Here is a 23,688-nt window from a genome sequence, read left to right as displayed (position 1 = left end):
TTGTACGATAATGACAACAATAGAAAAATATAAAGCAGATTTAATTCGTTTGATCAAAAATCAACCCTCTGGTACAGGACTAATTACGATATTTTTATTTTCTGGTTAAGCAAAAACTTTTAAATAAAAACCATCTTTGTCTCCACTTGAAACCCTCCATTTTTTTGGTGATTTTGTCAAGACGTGTCTTTTTTAATGACAAAATCGCGCTTTTCGGAAATGACTGATTTTTCAAATTTTTTTCGGCATTATTTTTTTTCAAAGTTGGCCGTTTTGAAAAAAAAGAACTTTGCGTGAGTGAGAGGCTTGATACGACATCTGTAGTTTGTCCATCAAAACTACACAACTAAAGGCCGCTTCACAAAACAATTAATTAATGTGACGTAAGTAGCAACTTAATTCGAATTAATTTATTCTTGAATTATAAGTTTTAATCCGCTTTTTTTAAATATTTGCATTCATATTTTAATTCGCGTAACAATTTAATTTGAGTTAATTTAGCATTAATAAATCGATGAAAGTCCATTTTGGATATTGCATCTTAGTTGGAGAATTGTTCGGCCCCCACTGCGTGCATTCGTGTCTCTTGAGAAATTAGCTACGCCAAAACCATTAGAAGATTTTGTAATAAAATAACCAACAGTTGAGTTGAAGCTCAACTAGAATTCGCTTTCTGGTTGGGAAACAAAAATTTGAACCCATTTATTGCGTTTACTTTTATTGTAAAGTAAATTATTTGCGAATGAAAACAATAAAATGTCGGTTCATGTATCATTGCACTTGTAACGAAATTGATTTGTCGATCGAGACGTCTTAATTGATTCGCCAAGCAATCACATTGCTGAAAAACTGGTTCTGCGGCGATGTGTGAATGCAATTGCAGGGCCTGGGCCAACCCACTCGCATCTCCCAAACCACTTCCCTGATAGTGGGGACATTTCACCGAATACTCCACCAAACAAAGCGGTCAAAGCGTCAAAAGACGCACTCTTTTCGTCTTTGTGACACTCATAAATAATAATAATAATAAATAATAAGATTATGTATTGCTGTAAAGAGCACTTTTGGCACAATTATAAGACAAAATATTGTTTTATATCCGATTTTGATATTGTTTTTGATTAAGTGGATATTGTATTGCTGGTTATACCTGCCTGTCTATACTTTGTAATACGATTACCTTTTGTTCTGAAAGTTTTGTGTAATTCAATCGGCTTCACAGTTGTTGATGCAGTTCTATATTTCTTTGTTGTAGAAAAATGAAATCGTAAAATGTATGATGTGATTTTCTACGTTCCAATGTCGGCCAATACACAATAGAAAATAGTTATTGAAAAAAAGTTAGTTTCCAGTGCAGACATGCAATTAGTCACGTTGTCTCATCATCGCTTCCTGGTAGTGAAAGTTAATAACATCTGATAAGAACTCGCAGATTATCATCCACACGATAAGCTTTGGTGGTTTGAAATGTAGTAGCAAAGCAAATCATTTACCACCTGCCTACTCACGAAATTATCTTTTAATTTGTTTTAAATGTTTAGGTACAGTTAAGTTTCGAGCTTTGAAAATACAAATATTATGAGAAATTTTTGGTTTTTGTTTTCTCTGTATGAAATTATGATTTTTATGTGAAAGCACTACAAGTGTGGCATTGTGTAGTGATTTCGATTATATTGACGTAATTACGCCGGCTGGCATAACTTTTGAGAAGTCAATGACCCTTAATTGTTGAGTCAAGGACGAACTGGCGTGAATATATTTTTCGGAAGGGTTTTGTGAGGGGTGGAAGTGAATAAAGTGGTGAAAAAACGTAAAAGTGTTTGTTTTCTGTTTATTGTGTGCAAATGATTGATAATAAGCGGAGTAAAAAAATATTTGTTTGAAATTTCGAAAATGGGCGGCTCTAACTGGCTGGGATAGACCAATGGTGTCCGGGTAAATTTGAGTCGAGGAGGGTCGAAGACGGCCGAGAGGTTTTGTGCAGGCAAGCAGCGCCACCAGTTGGAGCACTAGCACTAGATCGGAAATATGGCTGTAAAATAACCAAAATCCCTTTGTTATAGTTAAAATGTTTTTGTATTAAAGTGGAGGCCAAACGCGTGTCGCTGGTGGTTGGCGGCTCAGGATGTGGAAAAGGGTCCAGTGCGAGTAAGTCCGTGTATTAGTTAGTGGTGCGTGCTAGTGATGGTTGGCCATCAACCTCTGGGCTTGGGGAAAATGAAACGCGCTAGAGATGTCTAGCGCTGCAGTGGCCAACTCGTTGAAGATGCCGATGTCCCGCACCCAGCTGTTCTCCTCGCACTCGTACCTGGCCGAGGGGGGCGGCCTGCCCCCGCTGAAGCCGGCGGCGAAGGAGCAGAGCCCGCCCGCCGCCGCCGCCCCCGGCGGGCTGCCCGAGCTGCAGGTGGTGGGCTCGTGCGCGCTGCAGTGCATGCAGCCGCACATGCTGCGCCCCAAGGGCTCCCCCGGGCCCCCCGACAAGCACAAGACCATGGTGGCCACCCCCGACCAGGTGATGAAGCTCTACATGAACAAGCTGACGCCCTACGAGCACCACGAGATCTTCAACTTCTCCCAGATCTACTTCATCGGGGCCAACGCCAAGAAGCGGCCCGGGATCATCGGAAACCCCAACAACTGCGAGTACGACAACGACCAGGGCTCCTACCTGCACATTCCCCACGACCACGTCGCCTACCGCTACGAGGTGCTCAAGGTGATCGGGAAGGGCTCCTTCGGCCAGGTGGTGAAGGCCTACGACCACAAGAACCACATGCATGTGGCCCTCAAGATGGTCCGCAACGAGAAGCGCTTCCACAGGCAGGCTCAGGAGGAGGTGCGCATCCTGGAGCATCTCCGGAAGCAAGATAAAGACAACACGATGAATATCATACATATGTTGGATTCGTTCACGTTTCGTAACCACATGTGCATCACTTTCGAACTTTTGTCCATCAATCTCTATGAACTTATCAAGAAAAACAAGTTTCAGGGCTTTAGTCTACAGCTAGTACGCAAATTTAGTCATTCGCTACTACAATGCCTTGATGCGCTTAACAAAAACAAAATTATACACTGCGATATGAAACCGGAAAATGTTCTGCTGAAACAACAAGGAAGAAGTGGACTCAAGGTTAGTACAACCATGCTACACCCCCCAAATTCACAACAATGCCAAAAACTCACATCCACGTGTGGGTGGAACACATGCATTTCAAAAACTACAAAACAAACCTAACAGTTTTAGTTTTTTATTTTTATTCATATTGTGGGGTTGAAACTGGGCTAGAAATGAAATTGTACATTTATCAATTTTTTATCGAAATTTAATTCGGATTTAATGGACAACAAAGACTAACTTTACATATCGCACATCCGGAAGAGAGGCAAAACTAATTAATTATTAAAAATTTCAAATAAATTTGCCGGCTCATGGCTGCAATATAACTATATCTTTCGGTTTTATATTACGAAAGATAATTATTTAATGTTTGACATTTTTGCACGTGCGAATGTTCTTCCGCAGGTGCGATTAATTATCGCAAAAATATTCGCATAGTTATGTGAAGATTTGCAAAATTGGCAATAACACTTTTTCCTCTGATAACATTTACCATCAGAGATTAGGTAAGTATTTAAAATGTGCACACTCACGGGGAAATTCGTAATCTAAATCTTCGTCACAGAAATGTAGGAAACTGAGGAAATTGAATAAACATACAGGGTTGTTCTAATAATAATAATAATAATAATAATAATAACTCTACACGTAGTAAAAAAAACACGTCAACAGATACATTAAAATGACAACCGAAGTGGTACTTAAAATCTACAAATTTTGGAAATTTTTTTGAAAACACACGATACAAAGTATTAATCTATGAGTTCTGTTCGTTATAACCGGGTCCCACTGTAATAGTTTTGGGAACTGCAGTTGTCGGAGGATAATTGCCAGTAGTTTGGAACATTTATTGATGCTCAAAAACTGATCGAGTGCAGATATGGGAAAGCATTGCTATTCTATAATAAATAAATGGGAAGTGTGGTAAAAAATAAATCACTCTTGATTTTGTCTGAGCCAAATAAAGCGTAACTCAACATTATCCGTAACTACAATCTAGCAATTGAAAGACTATAACTAGTTATTAACAATAAGTCTGACTTCCTGTTTGGTCCAGGTATTTATTATCCTGTATATGCTTCACATAGACTGGTCACGATATTTGATGCATCGTTGCTTTTTCATTATAGTTGTAGAAATGGTGGTTTTTTGTCACTGAATACAATAGTGAAAACAAAGAAAAACATGTTCTTACTGAGACAAAATTAAAATTAAACGCCAGAGGAACTGTGCTACAATAAATTTAAACTCGGCGACACTAATCTAAACTTAGCTTTCTAAACAAAACAATGATTTCTTGTTTTGGTTAATTGATCAGATTAGAACGTGATGAATACCCCGATTGTTTTGAATATAAGGCAAACCGCAAGTTTAATACAATTTTATCGTATTCAGTTACCGAGTGCAATATTCGCCAATATCGATCGGTTTTGACAAGAGCACTTTCTACGAATTGATTGTATCTCAGCGAAAGATTGTCACTCTTGACAGCCATAAATTTGGACTTTATTATTTTAGAAACTGCACTTAACCATGAACAATGTGTCTTAAGTTCAACATACCTAACTATGAAGCACTTAAGTGGAAAGAAATCTACGACAGCGTCTTGGACAGGTTTTCGGCTTTATTTTATTGTGGCCTGTTCTAAATCTTCAAAGTGCTTTATTGTGGGTAACCCACTTCTATAAAATTTGTCATAAATCGGTTTAAAATTATGCCAAGGCAATACTATGGCAAATATGGATGCAATCCATTGTGAACTTGTGTTTATTGTTTGCAAAATTCTGCAATTGCACCTACATAAACATCGTTTCGTAATATAAAATATTGCCCAATTTTGGGATTTGATGTAGATTAGATAAAATCTGTTTCTTATCAAACAATCAAACTAATCACAGTCAATATGGAAATATTCCACTAAGAATCGGTTTAGAAGCCTCTAGAAGCGCGAAATGTCATTATTGTTATTATAGCGTGTCTGTTTTTGACACATTTGCATAATATTGCATGCAACGTTCAAATATGCAAACCACAATTATTATTTTGACGTATCAATACACAGAATAGACGCTTCTAATGGTCAGGCTTGCAAAACACTATTGATTTAATTTGTTTTTTTATAGTCAAGCATAATACTAATTTTAGATATTTATATTTTCACCTATCACGAAAGCGCGTGTATGTGACAACCGAAAACATTACTTTATAATGTGGTGAATTAAATCTGCCAAACTTTTGAATGAACCATTTATTAAATTAAAAATAATAACAATAACGGAATATTCAAATACATATTTTGGTTTTATTGTTGACTTATAATTTCAAATTGTTCTAATTTTTTATGTATGTGTACATAAATAAATAAAAAATGTATTATTTCTTGAAACAAGAGATGCGTAACACCGTCATTATTAGTTGCGTTCCAATGAAAAATGGCGTCTATCCTATTATTTAATAAATTCAGATTGTGCAAGTTTATTTATATTATGAAATTAATACAAAGAAACTATTCTGATTATTTTAGATTAAATTTTCTTATAATGATGCGTATTCACCTTTTATTTCAAAGAAATACGATTAATTGAATTAACGAAATGCTGCTCTTTGTGTGATGGATTGAAAATATGCACATCATTTAAGAATAAAATAAAACTACTCACGTAGCTTGGACTGGAAAAAGTGTCCATTTGTCTCGATATAAGTTTGTGCAGCGCTCGATTAAAATTGTTATTAAATTTATTGTTCTGTTGTGATTGCCATGGTAGAATAATAAATATAATCACAATTTCAATAGAGCTCGTCACGAGACTGGTAAATATTTTTCTTTGGTTAGTTAGAGGTTTTTGCGATTTCATCAGTTGTTTCAAATGATAGGTAGGTATACAACTAAAGCAGTACTTATGAAGGCATTTTTTTATTTAAAAACATACATTTATTCTTAATTTTTTTTAATTATTACCAGAGTATACAGTGGAGATATAAATTTTGCTTTCTTATTCTCCGATATTATCGGAGAATTGGATCAAAAATCCAAGTTTATTCCTTTTTCAAGGCGTTTCAGTTTGACTCACAGTTTCCACAGTTAAATCTAAAAAATAGTTAGGGGATTAAATTGTGGATGTCGCGATGTTATTTTTATAAATATTTTTAGTGGATCTTTGTATTCAGACTATACGTTTTGTTGTGTGTAGGGAAATTCTTCCTAGGTTTATTTTTAATTTTGATAAATTTGAAACTTAAAATATTGAAATGGTTCCAAAAGAATTAATTTCGATGTCAATATTTCAGCGCGGCGTGAGTTTTTTGTTTTGTCCAACTTATTAGCAATTTTTTCCGCCTCGCTTAATTTTTGTTGTTGCAGGTGATAGATTTTGGTTCCTCCTGCTACGAACAAAACCGCGTGTACACGTACATCCAGTCCCGTTTCTACCGCGCCCCGGAGGTGATCCTGGGTGCGAAGTACGGCATGCCAATCGACATGTGGTCCCTCGGCTGCATCCTAGCCGAGCTCCTGACGGGTTTCCCGCTCCTCCCGGGCGAAGACGAGGCCGACCAGCTGGCGTGCATCATGGAGCTGCTCGGCATGCCCCCGCAGAAGCTGCTCGACCAGTCGAAGCGCGCCAAGAACTTCATCAGCTCGAAGGGCATCCCGCGGTACTGCACGTGCACGACGATGCCCGACGGCAAGGTCATCCTGAGCGCGGGCATCAGCCGGCGCGGGAAGCCGCGCGGGCCGCCCGGCTCCAAGGACCTGAAGCGCGCGCTGAAGGGCTGCGACGACCCGCTGTTCCTCGACTTCATCCAGCGCTGCCTGCAGTGGGACCCCGAGGTGCGCATGACGCCGAGCGCAGCGCTGCGCCACGCATGGCTGCGCCGCCGGCTGCCGCGGCCGCCCAATGAGAAGGCCGAGCAGTCGGCGGCCACGCCCACCGGCATGCGCACGCCGAAGAGCAACACGCTCACGAGCAACAAGGTGCGGGTGCAGCTGAGCGAGGAGCGCTCGGCGACGCTGCACTCCGGCAAGCTGCCCCCCGTCACGTAGCCCCCAGCCTTCTAGGTTAGGTGACCATATCGCGCGAGCGGTCTTGTCTTGTGATGCAATGCGGACTGGAATGTGTACATTCCGACGTGTCAATTTCTCCATCCCATCGTTTCGTTCGTCTCATCTTATTTATTTATCGACAGTGCTCACGCTCCAATTAGACTAGTACGTGCAATATGCGATTGCGACTGAGGGGGGCGAGTGGACCGCCCCTACCACTCTATACTACTTATACAACCAGTTCCGACATCACTCATTTATTTCATTTTACCTTCTCTATTTATTTATTTTATCATGTGATTTGTCCATTTTGTGCCCTCAATCATACACCGAAGGGATGTGCATAACTATATCAAAAATTTTATCTTATAAGTCATTGTGAGAGCATATATCGAGGATCAAACTTTTTCAACGTGTTTGTAAACTCGCGCTAGAATGGTGTAAGTAGATTCACTTATTCCTCGTTTTCGTAAATGGTTCGTAGAAATAGAACTAGCTCGAAAGCCGCTCCAATCTCGGTCGTTTCCTCTTCTACGGAGGAAAACATCGAGAATTGGCGGGCACTGGACTTGATAATTTACAGCAGTCATTTTATTTTGCTCAATATTGTTTGCATTTATCTTGTGGTCTAATTTGGAAATGCGACCAAGCAGCGTCATCCATGAACATGTGAGATTACTATTTCAGGGTATACTAGATAGTATGTTTTGTTTGAGCACAACGATGTTAATGATCTGTCGAAATGACCTTAGTTTCGTTTTTATTAGTTAAAAACTGGATCAAGACTAAGAGCTTATTATTTTTGTTCGGAAAACGCTTGTTGTCTGTACAATGTTGGGTACATTTAAACCGTCAAGTGATACGTAGATTGTATGAATTTAGACATTTTTGTACCAAAATGTTGTAAAACGCTTGCCTGATTGTTAATTGAATTATGTAAAGTCCTTAAATTGTTGTGATTGGATTTAAGGATTTTTAGAGTTAATTATATAAGCTCGGTAATTAGAAGAAAAATTCGGTATATGATGTGGCAGGTGTTTCATCTTGTCCCATTGTTAACTGATTGTGTACAGATAGTGCCTATAGCAGTGAACTAGGATGTCTTAAGTTGCACTTGTAAGTAGATTTATTGTAAATATTAATTTTTAAGGATTGATCTTATTATTTTTTTGACTGTCAGTAAACTCTAAAAGCATGTGAAGATCCTACAATAAGTTACAAGAAAAATTGCAAATCTATTAGACACTAATCATCTCTTCGTAGTTTTATTATGATTTTCAATTTTAGATTAGATTAACTGGAGTAAAACGGGCGAAATGATTCTGGTGTGTAGTTTTGTCCTATTTCATACACCAAAATCGTTTCTCCTGTTTATTTCAGTTAAGCACGCTCTTTTTTTCCTTATTCATTGTGCAAATTTTTTGAGTAATTTATTGCCTAATCATTATCGCACCATACTTGGGGTAATAAATTCGTTAGGCAAATTTCGTGTTCATCATATTCAGTCTAAGCTTTTTAACGACTCAACATCAAAAAAATCTGCGCAAATGTACGATAATTGTATAAAATAAGAAAGTAATTAAGTTCTTGTTGAAAGAAGCTTGATATTTTTCCATATTTTTATATCTGACGAAAAGTTAAAGCGCACATTTGTATTATAACTAAAGATTGTGATTTATTATTAATTAAAATAGTTTATCGTTGTGTGATATAAATTTTAACTATTATGCTTGACTGATACACCCCAGCTAGGTGTTCGTTGTTGCTTTAAGTCCCAATGTACCAAAAAGATGTGATTTCAAGAAGGAGCAATAAGTATCCTGAATATGGTGGGTCTTATTTACCCAGAAGTTTTTGGTGCGGTAATTCACGATTACATCTAGGTTTTTAACTTATGATTTTAGTTAAAGTAAATTCCTGAATAGGAGTAGTTAGTCTAAGTTGTTGTAGGGGCCCGTTGTGCTCACTTACTGTACATACAGACATGGCCCCTGACTGCTGCGAAGGGCTTGATCTCTTTTAATGTTACTTATTTTATGTAGAAGCTCGGCGTTAGTTCGTGCTCAGGCCTTATTGAACTGCAACTTGTTCCAATGTAATTAATTGTTCATACTTTGGTGCAAATACGAGCACCCTATTGTGTTCTTCTTTTATTTTGACTACACAAGTCTTGCATTTTAATTTTACTTCTCGAATACACATAACTTATAACTTGCTGACTAACCATTCAATTTAGCAAAGATGTGATTGTATGTAATTTAAGTCATGTTTATATATCATTAACTAATAGGATTTAAATAAATCTTTCTTTATTACGCGCATTTTTCTTATCTCCCTCCCTCATCGCTCCCTATCATAGTGCAAACAAAACGCCACTCCTCGATCTGCTCAAATGACACGTTTCTTCTGAAGCTTTCTTCAACCTATCCTATCAAAAATTGATTTTCTAAAGTGAAGGTCGTGAAGGTAATCAAAACATAACCTTACATTTCGCTTGTATGCTACATGCACAATCTTCCTATTCTGTTAATGTATATTCTGTTAAATATTTTCAGGACCAGGTAAAAGTCAAAAGCGTTTCGTTGCGCCACATTTGTGGAGCTTTTCTTTTTTTAGTAGGTGCATTTCTGTTTCCTGTACCAAAAGAAATATGTCTTTCAAATATCCAGATGCACGCAGAGATGAAACCGTTAAAGATAATTATTTTGGCACCGAAGTAAATACCAAAAAATCCGCATTTTGCTCAATTTTCCCCAAAAATTCATTTCGCAGATTACTGACCCATATAGGTGGCTGGAAGACCCAGATTCGGAAGAAACCAAAAAATACGTAGATGGCCAAAACGCCGTCACCCGACCGTATTTAGATGGTTGTAGTTTCAAAGAAAGTATCAAAAAGAAAATTACGCAGCTTTGGAACTACCCGAAATTTTCGACCCCCTACCGCCACGGGACTAAATATTATCAGTATAGGAACACCGGTATTTTTCCAATTAACTCGTCGTAACCCCTCACTAACCGATCACCAGGTCTGCAAAACCAAAGCGTTATCTACGTCCAAAAGGACCTGGCCAGCAAAGCCGAAATTTTCCTGGACCCTAACACCTTCTCAGAAGACGGAACCGTGGCCCTCTCCGGAACTGCGTTTTCCGAAGATGGCCAAACTTTCGCCTATGGTCTGAGCAGTAGCGGCTCCGATTGGCTGGAAATCAAGTTCAAAGACGTCGAAACTGGCAAGGACTACAAAGAGATTTTGAAAAAGGTCAAATTTTCGCCGATGACGTGGATGCACGACAACAAAGGCTTCTTCTATGGGGTTAGTCACTGCCTTAATTTCACTCCCTTTTCTAAGCTTCCAAACAGGCGTATTTGGACCAAACCGGTAAGGCTGACGGTTCTGAGACCAAAACCAACGAAAACCAAAAATTGTACTACCACGAACTGGGCACCGACCAGTCGCAGGATGTTGTCGTGGTTGAATTCGACGACCCGCATTTGAGAATGTACGGAGAAATTTTTGGTTTTTGGTCACTGTCTTGATTTTTCAGTGGGGCGCATGTGAGCCACTGCGGCAAATACCTCGTAATCACGGGAACCAAGGGCTGCAAAAACAACTTGCTCTATTTTGCTCAATTAGACTCGGGGAAAATCACGGGGAAATTGAAACTGACTGAGGTCGTGACTGAGTTCGTGGCCGATTTTGAGTACATTACGAACGATAAAAACCTGTTTTATTTCCATACTAACAAAAACGCCTCGAATTATCGCATCGTTATTATCGATTTCGATAATCCGAAAGAATCCGAGTGGAAGGACCTCATTTCGGAGCATCCGAAGGATGTCCTAGACTGGGCTCATGCCATCAATGAGAACATGCTAGTTGTATGCTACCTCCAGGACGTCAAAGTACGTGCAAAAGGCGCCATTAGGCGAAAAGGGGGCGAAAAAATACAAAGTTAACTCAAAATATGGTTCTGCGAGCCGGATTGGGCCAATCAACTTGGCGTTAATTACGTGTAAACAACTCCAACCTGATAATCTTTGTAATATAAGACTTGATGAAACGTGATATTTCTATTACCTACCGCCAGACACAAAATTTCAAATTTCGTCATTAAATTCGCATTCAGGGCCTCCAAAAAATGCACCTTTTTCGTCTAAAGGATGGCAAAAAACGAATCTTTGAATTATTTACTCAACACTTTTAGAACATTATGCAACTATACGACATTAAGAGTAGCAACAAACTGCACGATTTTAAGTTAGACGTGGGAACAATTTCGGCAATTTCGGGCAAAAAGTACCACAAAGAGATGTTTTTCAGCTTTTGTTCGTTCCTCACCCCTAACATAATCTACAAAGTTGATTTTGACCAAGGTTCAATTAAAGAAACGGTAAGTCGGGTCGTAATTTTTCAACGATTTAACAACTTGTTTGAAGCTTTTTCACGAAACTAAAGTCGGCGATTTCGAGTCGTCCAAATACGAAACTAAGCAAGTCTTCTATAAGAGCAAGGACGGAACGGAAATCCCGATGTTTATCATCAACAAAAAAGGGCTTGTGAATGATGGTTCGAAACCTTGCCTGCTGTACGGCTACGGGGGTTTTAACGTAAACCTTACCCCGTCATTTGGCGTCTCTCGTTTGGTTTTTATCGAGAATTTTGACGGAGTTTACGCTTTGGCCAACATTCGAGGCGGGGGGTAATATTAAGTAATGAAAAAAAAGTGTTATCTAATTTATTGTCCAGAGAATATGGCGATAATTGGCATAATGGCGGCCGTTTTGGCAAAAAACAAAACTGTTTCGACGATTTCCAATACGCTGCGAAATACCTAGTGGAAAACAAGTACACGAAAGTCGATAAGCTCATAATCCAAGGGGGCTCAAACGGCGGCTTGTTGGTGGCCGCGTGCATCAACCAAGCGCCCGAGCTGTTCGGGGCTGCCATTTGCCAAGTCGGGTAATTAACATTCATAGTTTCAGATTTTTTTCTTAAATAATTCTGTAGGGTATTGGACATGCTTCGCTTCCACAAATTCACCATCGGTTACGCCTGGAAGTCCGATTACGGTTGTTCCGAAGAGCAGGAACAGTTCGAGTATTTGTACAAATACTCGCCATTACATAATATCAGAGTCCCGCAAAATGGCGGCCAATACCCCGCGACTCTGCTCTTGACTGCGGATCACGACGATCGCGTCGTTCCCTTACATTCTTTGAAGTTTATTGCAGAGTTGCAAAACAAAATTGGGCGGTTGCCAACACAGAAAAACCCTCTGATGATCAGGATAGAGACACGCGCCGGGCATGGAGCAGGCAAGCCTACCTCAAAAATTGCAAGTTACTACGAAAAGTGCGATTATCACATTTATCGTGCGTGATTTCAGATTGAAGAAGTCACCGATACGTTCTGCTTCATCTCCCGAGCCTTGAATCTCACCTTCTCGTCTTAATCCGGTGTTTTTTATTCTAAACCAATTCGTGGGTTAAGATTCATCATTAATTTAAACTTTCTAATTTCGTTCTAATGGACAGGGCCCGGATTACCGAAGTTCTACTGTACTTGACTTAAGTTTTTGCCATGTTATTATCGTGTTGCTTTTTGTACGTAAGTGAAAGCTTTGTTACCATTATAATTAATGTGTTGTTGTTAAAGTGACGTGTCTCCAGCTTTTTGATATCAATAAAACTTCAAAAATCAAGTTGAACTTTTATTAAAAAATTAGAAAACAAACATCCGAATTCCTCACAGTTAACGACAAACTCAAAGACGGAACACAGTTAACTCTTAAAAACTACAATATCACTAAGTTAGCTACTACTGAGACTAGACGAGGATTTACCTCAGTCTGCCTCACCTACCAGATTCAGGGTCGTTTGCTCGATCCGCGATATTATTGGCCACCAATAAAATCGACAACAAACATAAAACTAACACAAAACAAGTATAGAAACCCTACAATATCATAAGTTGAGATGATAACTAGGTTTAAAGAAACACGAAACAAAAGAAGTGAAACTTAATCTAAAGGATAAAATATATATCAATACAAAACAGGAATGTTACAATGTTTTATTAGTCGTTATTGCGACTAGTTAAGACTAGATTTATTGAGCGGACTTAAGACGAAATACGAATAAAATAAAGTATTAATTTAAAGTTTTGGGTAACTGTTAAATGAGCGTTAACGGTTTAAGAGTTGTTCAGTTTGTTCATTTCGCTTTCGACATATTCGTTATCCTGCACGCGAGTGGGGTCAATGGCGGTTGCCAAAACTTCCCCGTAATATTTCTCTTTAAAACCCTTGATTTTCTTTAAAATATACGGAGTTACGCCCAGTTCCCGATTGACTTCGAAGATCGGCCAATACTTCTTAAAATGAGTCGTCACGTTCCGAATCGTTGTGACGGCTTCGCTTGAGAGATTCTTGAAAACGTTTTTTGGCATAATTATCGGATCTCCCAAAAGCGCCTTGGCACAAATGGCGAAGGCATAGCTCGTTGTTGTGAGATTGTATCCCCCTTCCAAGGCGAGAATCAGTCTCCCTTTAGCCAAACCCTTCAGCATGTGGATAAAGTGGCCAAAGGTCTCCGGACTGACCACATAGCCGCCCAACGGGTCGTGGATCCCGGCATCGAACCCGCCGGAGACCAACACCACTTGTGGGCCGAAGGAATAAGCCACCGGTAGAATAACATTATGGAAAACTGCCAAGTATTCACTGTCCCCCATTTTATCCTAAACGAACCAAATGAACAAACTGGTCCCGAAATGCGGAATAGTTACGTTATTGAACGGGATGTTGACGTTGAATCCGCGCCCGCGCCCGTACCCGTCGAACGTGTAGTTCCTGGGGGAGTTCGCCGGGAAGAACTTCCCGTGCTCGTCCTTGTGAATGCTAACGTACATGACACGGTCGTTTTCGTAAAACATGTTCTGGGTGCCGTTCCCATGATGGATATCGAAATCAACGATCAAAACTCTAGGAAATACGATGAATTTTGGCAAAACTTCGACGAACTCACCTCTCCACTTCGTATTTGTCGAGCAGGTAGTTCGCAGCCACGGCGATATTGTTGACGAAGCAGTACCCCATCGCCTTGTCATGCTCCGCATGGTGGCCCGGGGGGCGGATTACCGCAACCCCGGCTTGGGACGTCCCGCTCATCACCCCATCTACCAAACTGAGCAAACCCGAGACGGCCAAAACAACCGAATCGTGTGTGTGTTCATTGACGTACACGTCCTTCGATTGTTCCATGGCCTCGTTGACGGTGCCCAAGTAGCCTCGGGCGTGGGGGGAGTATTCGGTGAAGTCCCGAGGGACGATGGGCGTCCGCTGCATCCTTCCCAGAAGTCCAAACTCTTGGAGGACCTTCATGATGGAAGTCAAACGCTCGGGGCGTTCGGGACGCTCCAAATCCCCCGATTGTGGGGTGTGTTGGAGCATCTGGTCGTCGTAAATGTAATTCACGGGGAGGTCGGAGGCACAAATATAGCCTGGAAGGACAAATTGGAACCGTCCAACGACTCTCTAGGACTTACGTTCGTGTAAAGCATCAGTTAGCTTCGAGTAGTACCGAGAGTTTTCGTCACATATTCCAGGATAGCTGCCTGGTCCATTGTCAAAGGGCGGCGTTCGTTTGTCGCCAAAGTAGCAAATTTCGAATTTGTGTGTTGCTTCTGTTTTTAGCTCCGCAACATCGAAACATTTCCAGCGTGTGTGCAACATACGCTTGACGTTACAGATCGTGGTAATCACACTTGGGTGCACACTTTTAATGGGCTCCAACAGTGGGCACGGACTGCCCAGGAGAGAGTTTAGCGTCATACAGGCGCCTTCCGACAATGAGGGTAGAAAGTACCCTCCCTCGAGCACCACAGCGATCTGGCCCCTGGCTAGTGTCGAAAGGAGACTTATTAAGTGCGAATAAAACCCAGGTGTGACGTTCATCCGCCCCTAAAAATGACAGTTAAAGCAACACGTACGGCTGGACGTTAGTTATCTTGTCCAAGTAACCTTCTCGTCTCCCATACAAGAGTCGAACCCGGCCGATACAATCACAAGATCAGGGTTAAACTAGAAAAAGATAAAGATTATTTACCTCCGGACAGCCAATCGCGGCGTCATATCCCGCAGAAATAACAATCAGATCAGGGTTGAACTAGCAAAAAAATGAAGTTAGTACCATGCAGTGCGAGTTAACGAAAAGTCCATGCCGGAATTACCTCAAATCCCAGAGGCAGCAACAGATTGAAGACGATGGCTAAGTAGTCATCGTCCCCAAGCATTGTCTCGTTTAAAGGCACATTGACGTTAAACCCCAAACCGTCACCTCTGCCAATATAATTAAAATTACTTTCAAGCAAGTTGGGCCAAAAGGTGCCATGCTCGTACCGGTGAATTGAAAAATAAAGAACACTGAAAATCACAATCAACCGCAAAGCCCACCAAGTCAAACCTTACTCATTGCGCTCGTAAAACATTCGCTGGGTGCCTTGCCCATGGTGGACGTCGAAGTCCACAATCATCACCCGCTTCGAGTGCCCTTCCCGAAGGACGGACTCCGCAGCTATTGCCACGTTATTGAAATAGCAGTAACCGTTGTACTCGTTCTCCATGGCGTGGTGCCCCGGCGGGCGCACTAAAGCCATGCCGTTTTGAACGTCGCGTTTTGCGACCGCCGTCACGAGATTCAACACTGAGGATAACGAACGGCACGCGGCGTCAAAAGTAGACTAAAACCTAAACTTGATTTGTGTGACAACCAGAGTTGTGTCAACCTGATTGAAATAAATCGCGTCATAAGAACTAGCCTCCTGCTCTCTAGCTTTCAAATCCATCTTCGAAACCCTTTCCAGCTTCGCGAAAAGGTCAGGGTTGTGTTTTGCAATAACTTTTTCGTACAAATCCGAGCGCTTGTAGTTTGGGAGAGTGACACAGCGCTCGAACAGACCCTGGCCGGTACATCTTAAACAAAAATTGCGCAATTGATGTGATGGTTGAGCTTCTAATCTTACACAAACAATGGAATTATCGCCAGTCGAGACGAAAACAAGTCGTAAAAAATGACTTACTTTTCCAAAATCGATTCGAGTCGCTGGGGGTTTTCCGGATAGTTCTCATCCCAGTCGCACTTGTGTTTTAGGACTTCACGATCGTACACAATTCCAGTTTTCCCCCTTGTTATGGAATTACACGCTGTGGCGTTGGCAAAGGGATCAACTAGCTCCAGATCCGGCAAATTCTGGTGCTTTTGCTTTTTCTTCTCAGCCATCATGGCCCTCAAAGACTAAATATCGTGTTATCTAATGCCTCAAAAATTCAAAAGAGGGCTTACCTCGCGACCTGATGAGCCACTCATACCTGAAACAACGAATTTTGTTTTGTAACTATCTTTTTTAATGGTAAATAATTTAAACCGATTGCAACAGTTAGAAGTGAAAAAGGGGTGAAAAAGTTGGACCAGATTAAAATTTAGCTTCGAAATCTGGGATTTCCAAGGTATTACGCTAGACAACAACCCCTATTGCCTCTTACTTGTTTAAATAATACCATGTGTACACCTATCAACAGGTGTGTGTACTTAGCTACTTACTTAGCCGCACGCACGCTGCACTTATTCGCACCACCTGACCACCATCTCATCAACTGCGCAGTTGTGAACGAGAAAATGGCGACCACACGACACTAGATTCCTTTTTCACGAAATACTGTACTAGAGAACTACCCTTCTCGTTTGAATTTCGCGCCTGCGGCCTGAAATATTAATTATAATTGAGTTTTTATCAATAATTGGCCGTTCATTTCACCAGAATATGCATAGTCATCTCGAAGAAGTAAACACCTCGATTAATTCGACAAAAACATGGACTTGGGATAATCCATCATCGGCAACGTAATTGATGAAACTGTGAAAGACGTCGAAGCATTTTTGCGAAGAACGGCGTCGCGCGACGCTTGGGGGTGGCAGAGCCGGGCTGAGCTTCCAGGCCCACCTCAGAAATTTGTACCATTTTTGTTAGTTAACAACTTAATAAAAACATTGAAAAAATCTTTTTATTTGCGACCTTTTGTACCCCACTCGAAGAAAGTGCATCATTGCTATTTTTTATGCAAGGTTGGGAAATAAAACATTCTCACTCATCTTTGTATTCATACAATTCGTATGCTAGTTGTTTATTCAATTTAATTACGAATAAAGCGATTCTACAGAGTTCGCAACTGGAATGTTGCCCAGTCCGGCTCTGTGTGGTAGCCGAATTGGCGTCGGTAGCGTCCGGGACTCGACGCTATCCCAGAAGAAAATTGTTGGTGGTTGTACGCACACGCCTGTGAAACATGGCTCAAAATCCATATTATTTGTTAGATTTTAGTTACTCATTAACTAATCGGTGCTCTAATTATTGATAATTGACTGTGGTTGAAATCGTGACTAAAGGTGAGTTGCTTTTTCCCAGGCATGTCGTTAAATCGGCGACGCTCGTCGGTTAAATGCTCTGTTTGCATTTTAATGCATTTATCGGATTTTCATTGAAAGCTTCATAATGTATTAAACACATTTTTCGGCCCAGTTTATTTAAAACGTCGTTTCCGGTTTGTTTTCTTTTAGGTAATTAGCGGACTATTTGTTTTCGTTTGGAAAATGTTTACGTTTTATTTAATCATTCTTTTTTAACCACCTGTCTTCCACATTGTTGGAGGCATGTCTGATGAGTAGACAATTAATTTATCTAGGACGAGCCATTGAAAGTAGTTGGGTATAAAGGGCTTTTGTGCGCCGCCCCTATTATTCGTTAACACACTTTTGGAAATTTATTTTTTCTGAAAGAGGGGAACATTTGTAACGTGCTATAAAACGTCACAAGTGAGTTTGTAATTTCCTAGTTTCAATCTTCTCTGGTCACCATGGAGACACCCACGGTCGTGGTGGCCTCAGCGACCTGTTCTAATGATAACCCAACGAGGCATTCCGTTACATTTTGCTTGATATCACCTTGTTTAATCTCCCTGAACTAACAAATTTAATTAATTGGCGAGCTCCACGCTCATACTCCCCCTGTGTATCGTCCAACAAATGTAACATAAACGCTTCCACTTTTCCGGCAAATTAGCCAAGTGAAAAAATTCCAGATGTTCGGAAGCAAGCTCCGATCATGGATGGAAGCAGTGAGACCTCGCAAAAAACAACACCGAAAAGAGAAACAAACTAAAGCGAATTTGAATCCTAACACAGTTACCGCCAACTGGCAGAACGGAACCAGTTGCGGGTCTTCCCAAGATGATCTGGTGAGTTTAGAAGGGAACTTTTCCGGGACTAATCTCTTGAATAGGGGAATACTAATCGGAAGATCACTCCCGAAAATGGCCAAACTACCCAAGCACCTGCCACGCGATATTCCGCAAACAATCTATCTTCTCCCGAATCGGCCTACTCGACCGGATACTCCACTGATGGGACTTCCCCAGGCGCTCCTCCGGACTACTACATCAACATCCGCACAGGGGTGAAGTACTTCCCAGCCGAGGGGGAGCGCCACCACCACGAGAACCACCTGAGATACGTGCCACACCACGGCATCGGCACCGATTTGGCTAAGCCCCCAGTTTCCTCCACTTGTCTGCCTCCACCCAGACCCGTCATGGTAAATTCGATGTTCCTAACTTGTCTAGTTTGAAGTAGATTTGTTCGGTAACTTGTATCAGTGTCGCATGCGTTTCGGTGTGTAATGAAGTTCTCACTGGACGGGAGTACTCGCAGACGCAAGAGGTGGACCGAGTGGTCCAGACACGTCCGTTCCAGTGCAACACCGCTGTCACCCCGTCCAGACTAAGCGAAGTTGTCGCCAGTCCGGTCCTCACATCCCCAAGACAGCGCAACCGGATCAGGACGAACCCCTGGCTTCCGGGAAGCGCCCCAAGCCCGGGGCCCATCAGGCAGGAGGTGCCCAAAATCACAACTTCAGTCACTGGGACTGACAGCCCGTAAGACGATTTCTTCCCCACTTACTTCCATTTCTGCGCAACCCCAATTTTTCCCAAAAACTTCTAATTTTCTTAGAAAAGAGCCAAATTCCAGTTGGTTTGGCCGACTTTACAAAATAATCAAATAGTTTTTTGCACTGTTTTAATCGCCTTGTGATTGGTCCGCTTTACAGTCGGGAGTGCAATACCCCACCCATAACCAATCACAAACGCTTCAATCGTCTTACAATTTTTTGAGCGGCAGATAAACAAGTAGGAGGTGATTTTTATGTTTTTATTGGTCAATTACGCATTCGTGGGACAAATGAGACGCTAAACCGGTTTAAGGGCTGGGCTTTCTCACGGGATCTCGCCTTAGATGCGAATATAATGGTCAATTCTGCTTAGTTTTTGAAATAATTTGTTTTTTTATAAAATAATAATAATAATATTTATTTTATTTTCAACGGGTGAAACACCCAATTACAGAAAATAAACTTAAACTTAATGATCGTGCTGCAAGCAAAAACTAATAATTTAAATAAACTAAAACAAACTAATAATAATACTATAATAATAAATTAAGAAACAAGAACTAAAATTAAATTTTACCTAGACACTAAAGTAACTAATTATATGATTTTTAATGTAATTAAATGAATGAAAATGAATATCACAACTACTGCTAATTTTGTTAAAATTACTACACATTACATATAAAGGAGATTTTAATAGAACATTCGTATTACAACTGCAACTGTAAAAAGTCATGGGATGTCGTGAGTTAATTCTAGGAACCAGAAAAATTATCTTATTAACAAGAGCAATACAGTCAATCTTGTTGTTTAGTAATTTATGTAAAAATGCAATACTTGAGATAATTCTCCTAACTTCTAGAGAATTGATATTAAATGTCCTTAAAAGCACTAGTTGGTCACATCCCCTATCGGGGTAATTTTTAAAAGAAATATACCATAGCAGTTTCAAAAATTTTCTTTGGACTGATTCAATACTATTTATGTGTGTGGCATATATAGGTGACCAAATAATTGCACAATATTCTAACTTGGAGCGTACAAGGGCAAAAAATAAGACTTTTAAGGCTGTAGTAAACTCTCTACAGTTGCGATAAATAAATCCTAAAGTTTTATACGCGCTATTAATAATATTTGTAATATGATTCACAAATAAAAGTTTGTTATCAAAGGTAACTCCTAGATCTTTAAATGTGTCTGTTCTTTGTAAAATGTGACCACTAACATTATAACTATACATGATCGGAATTTTCCTATTTGTGTAAGACATAATAAAGCATTTAGATATATTTAGGTTTAGCCTATTAGCTTCGCACCACTGGAGGAGATTGTTGATGTTATTCTGCAAGACTTGACAATCATTACCGGTTTTTATGATATTATAAAGCTTAAGGTCATCAGCAAATAGAAGACTGTTACAAGTTACTGCTGCAGTAATATCGTTTATAAATAATAGAAAAAGTAAAGGACCTAAATTTGAGCCTTGCGGCACTCCGGAAGTTGGTACGAAGCTAGAAGATAAACAGTTCCTGTATCTAACAAAGTGTTCACGATTAACAAGATAGGAAGTTAAGAGATCAAGCAGGAAGCTACTGAAACCTATGTGCCGTAATTTATCGAGAAGTATAAAATAATCCATTTGGTCAAACGCCTTCTGAAAGTCCGTGTACACTACGTCGACTTGCCCATTTATATCTAGCTCCACAGCGAGATGTTAAAAAAACAACATACAATTGAAAATACTATTTTATATTACTATAAAAAATAGAAAAATATCTTAGTTTAAATTAGGAAGGTTAAACACAACTGTAGGATGTTTAAAACTCATTTGGGATACAAAAATTTAATTTAGGAATTTAGGAAAGATAAAAAGGGTGGCAATATTTCTTCATTAGGCTTCCAAATTATTTATAAAAAAATTAAATTGGATGTGCCTTGGTATCCCAACACCCGCCGATGAGTTGCAGGCTGTCGAGGAGGTTCCGAAGCCCGTCCACGCTCCGCGGGTCGAGTTTGCGAAACCACCAGTCCCTGTCCTCCTCGTCTTGTTCCTCCCTAAGCGGGGCGAGTGTCCACTGGGACGCGAAGAAGCGGTCCGGGAGCGACGAAGACGACTGTACCCTGAACGAAATGATGGGCAAATACGACGAGAGTTACGTTTACGAGAAAGAAACCGACATTCTTAGCGATAGCGACCCGACTGATTGTGATACTGACATTGACACGGGCCAAGACGGCGGAGACGAAGACGAGCCCGTCGACGGCGAGTTCGACTTCATAGACAACGGCTCCTACCTGGAGCTCGACTCCCGCGAGGACCGGAACACCGGCCATTGCACGTATTACAACTTCGAAGTCCAGCGGAAAGCCTCCCGGAGGCGCACGACTCGCCGCAGCAAGCAGAGCAGCGAGAAGCGGCGCCGGTCAAGTTCCAACAAGAAACGGCACAAGCAAGCCGAGCGCGCGAACGCGCAGCCCAACGGCTCGAAAAGCGCGGGTGCCACTCCCTTGTCCGTCCGTCGAACCAAGCACCATCCAATGTCGAAGCTGGCCCTCGACAAGAAGCGCTCCAACTCCGTCAGCTTCTCCCGCGACGATCCCTTCTCAACCATTGACAAGCGGGACAAAGAGGCCGACCAGAAGTACCGCGAGTTGATAGTCGAGGCCGAGCACATCCTGCGCAGCATGAAGACCAACGGCCTTTCGCCGCGGCGGGTCCCAGGCCCCGCCAACAAGCGCGTCGAGATTTTGCGGAGCGCGGAATGTGCCAAACCGGAGCTTTTCATGAAAAATAGACTGATCGAAGAGCCAGGTCCCCCATTTACCAAGATACCGTCCACTAATTTTAATAGGTAGTTGGCGAAATTAACGGACGTGGTCTTCATTCTCGCAGTTGCAGATTTAGTCCTAAACGAAACCACATTACTAACTTCATGATCAGCAATTCGCCGGCGATGATGCGCCGCGAGGTGGAGTTGCCCACTTCGCCGCTGGCGAAGCGGCCGGAGTCGCCCAAGTTGCGGGCGAACCGGCGCAGTCCGAAGTACCGGAAAAAGGCGAGCAAGGCGAAAGTGGAGTGCCCCACGAGCAGCGACTCCGACGGGGAGGCGAAAGTTAAGGACGCCGTCGGTTTCGGGTGTCCGCAGAGCGAGCCGGTGCGCCGGAAGGTGTACTCAGGGCGGGGAAAAACCGTGGCGTTCAATCTCAATTACGAGAATATTTACAACAGTAAGTCGGGCCTTTTCAATAGCCGGTTTATTGATTCGGTTGCAGATTCGCCGACGAGGTTCGAGGCGCAGGAGTACAAGACTAGCGCGGAGAATTTAAGACAGCAGGTTTTAATGAACACCATCGCCAATTTGAAGAAGAGTCTCGAAGATCAGTCCGCTTCGCTGAAGCAGGTGTACCGAAGTTCCCATAATATACAACTCTAAGTTACAGCGTATACAAATATATTTATAATTTTATACCGTGGATGTTGAAGACAAACACCAGTAGAGTAGCGGTTCGGTTGATTCCTGGCGTTTATTAACCCAAATGTAGCCGTTTAAATATTTAAGCAGACGTAGAATTGTTTTCGGTTCGATGTAGCGACAATAGTAGAAACTAGTGACGTAGCGGTATAATTGTAGGGTAACTTGTCGGCCCACTTAGTTAAGCTAACACAAAAACTTTCAGAATAATAAAAATTGATTTGGTTGGTAGTCGTTTTAAGTGGGCGACAATCACTTATGTAACATGATAGTAAAATGTAGTACAATTTAGTATAATTTGAATGTGGAATCTGGATCGGACTAATAATCTGTTAATGACGTCTTTGATTGTGTTGAAGCAAATACGGCCTTGTTACTTTTGACTTTAATTTTAGGTATAGTTGAATTATGACAGTAAGTGTTGATTTGTTATTTCCTGCAAAAAGGAAATGTTATTTTGAGAGAAATAACACTAAAATCGAGTTTAACTGACTGAAGGGTACTCCAAATAAAAGTGCGGAGATTTCACGCATTCCCTGTTAAAACTGTGCTATATTTTTAATAGGTATATGTATTTTTATAGGCACTAATACAAATACGTAACCGCCTATATGTATACTTTAATCACAGTCGTTATTCGACATGTGCCTGTTTTAACTTTCGATTTCACTTCACAGCTAAGCTATAACTGTATTCATGTTGTGATTCCTGAATTGTTAAATTTTTCAAATGTTCATCTGTAAATAAAAACAATAACTTTCCACCCGACCTTCATTTGCCTCCCGTCCTCAAATTTATTTAATTGCAGCGCGGCTGAAACGCTCATTTTGAGAATAGGCGCGCGGATCAATAATGCCAAATGCAACAACAGATTTTCTCTGGCGTAGTTAAATGCATCACTGGAACGGAATATTTGAATAAATTATTGAGGCTGAAGATTTAAGACCACAGTGATGTTTCCTGCTCGTTTCGAGTTTGATTTTAGAGCTCGTAAATAAACGCCAACGGGGAAAATGTCTTATTTAAGGGAGCTGCCGCATTACGCTTTC

At 41.0% G+C, this 23,688-nt stretch overlaps 4 protein-coding genes and 1 non-coding gene across 8 annotated transcripts; 4 read left to right on the top strand and 1 right to left on the bottom strand.

The window, feature by feature from the left end:
- Positions 1–1,791: 1,791 nt before the first annotated feature.
- On the top strand, positions 1,792–9,478 carry LOC135267243 (dual specificity tyrosine-phosphorylation-regulated kinase 2). The gene is made up of 2 exons (XM_064359364.1): positions 1,792–3,133; positions 6,483–9,478. The coding sequence occupies exons 1-2, from the start codon at positions 2,234–2,236 to the stop codon at positions 7,161–7,163; spliced, it is 1,581 nt and encodes a 526-aa protein (XP_064215434.1). The 5' UTR covers positions 1,792–2,233; the 3' UTR covers positions 7,164–9,478.
- On the top strand, positions 8,452–8,552 carry Mir3832 (microRNA mir-3832). Its single transcript, NR_038654.1, has one exon. It is a non-coding gene; the product is annotated as a microRNA mir-3832 (primary transcript).
- Positions 9,479–9,539: 61 nt separating the features above from the next.
- Positions 9,540–12,867, top strand: LOC661720 (uncharacterized protein). The gene is made up of 11 exons (XM_008195255.3): positions 9,540–9,724; positions 9,780–9,879; positions 9,936–10,143; positions 10,192–10,478; positions 10,526–10,665; positions 10,711–11,068; positions 11,371–11,556; positions 11,603–11,865; positions 11,913–12,125; positions 12,174–12,501; positions 12,553–12,867. Exons 1-11 carry the CDS (start codon positions 9,669–9,671, stop codon positions 12,616–12,618), a joined length of 2,205 nt encoding a protein of 734 aa, XP_008193477.1. The 5' UTR covers positions 9,540–9,668; the 3' UTR covers positions 12,619–12,867.
- Positions 12,864–17,136, bottom strand: HDAC6 (Histone deacetylase 6). Of its 3 annotated transcripts, none has more exons than XM_064359362.1 (12): positions 16,980–17,136; positions 16,708–16,926; positions 16,508–16,533; positions 16,245–16,459; positions 15,951–16,137; positions 15,634–15,905; positions 15,396–15,588; positions 15,272–15,331; positions 14,712–15,126; positions 14,192–14,666; positions 13,953–14,148; positions 12,864–13,904 (listed from the first exon to the last, which is right to left on the bottom strand). In XM_064359362.1, exons 3-12 carry the CDS (start codon positions 16,529–16,531, stop codon positions 13,359–13,361), a joined length of 2,583 nt encoding a protein of 860 aa, XP_064215432.1. In that variant the 5' UTR covers positions 16,532–16,533; positions 16,708–16,926; positions 16,980–17,136; the 3' UTR covers positions 12,864–13,358. The 3 variants fall into 3 exon arrangements, with proteins under 3 accessions (XP_064215432.1, XP_064215430.1, XP_064215431.1); XM_064359360.1 differs by having other exon boundaries at positions 16,766–16,926; positions 16,980–17,135; XM_064359361.1 differs by lacking the exon at positions 15,272–15,331 and adding an exon at positions 15,187–15,246 and having other exon boundaries at positions 16,766–16,926; positions 16,980–17,135.
- A 310-nt stretch (positions 17,137–17,446) lies between these two features.
- LOC661635 (uncharacterized protein) lies at positions 17,447–23,400 on the top strand. 2 transcript variants are annotated; one of them, XM_015981188.2, is made up of 7 exons: positions 17,447–17,608; positions 18,301–18,456; positions 18,501–18,812; positions 18,929–19,152; positions 21,134–22,018; positions 22,060–22,394; positions 22,440–23,400. In XM_015981188.2, exons 2-7 carry the CDS (start codon positions 18,301–18,303, stop codon positions 22,598–22,600), a joined length of 2,073 nt encoding a protein of 690 aa, XP_015836674.1. In that variant the 5' UTR covers positions 17,447–17,608; the 3' UTR covers positions 22,601–23,400. The 2 variants fall into 2 exon arrangements, with proteins under 2 accessions (XP_015836674.1, XP_064215433.1); XM_064359363.1 differs by having other exon boundaries at positions 17,448–17,608; positions 22,066–22,394.
- The last annotated feature ends 288 nt before the right edge of the window (positions 23,401–23,688 follow it).

The sequence above is a fragment of the Tribolium castaneum genome, chromosome 10 (genome assembly GCF_031307605.1).
Source record: "Tribolium castaneum strain GA2 chromosome 10, icTriCast1.1, whole genome shotgun sequence".
Taxonomy (NCBI): domain Eukaryota; kingdom Metazoa; phylum Arthropoda; class Insecta; order Coleoptera; family Tenebrionidae; genus Tribolium; species Tribolium castaneum.
The sequence above is the reverse complement of the archived record's forward strand: the minus strand, read 5'-3'. Positions and strand labels throughout refer to the sequence as shown.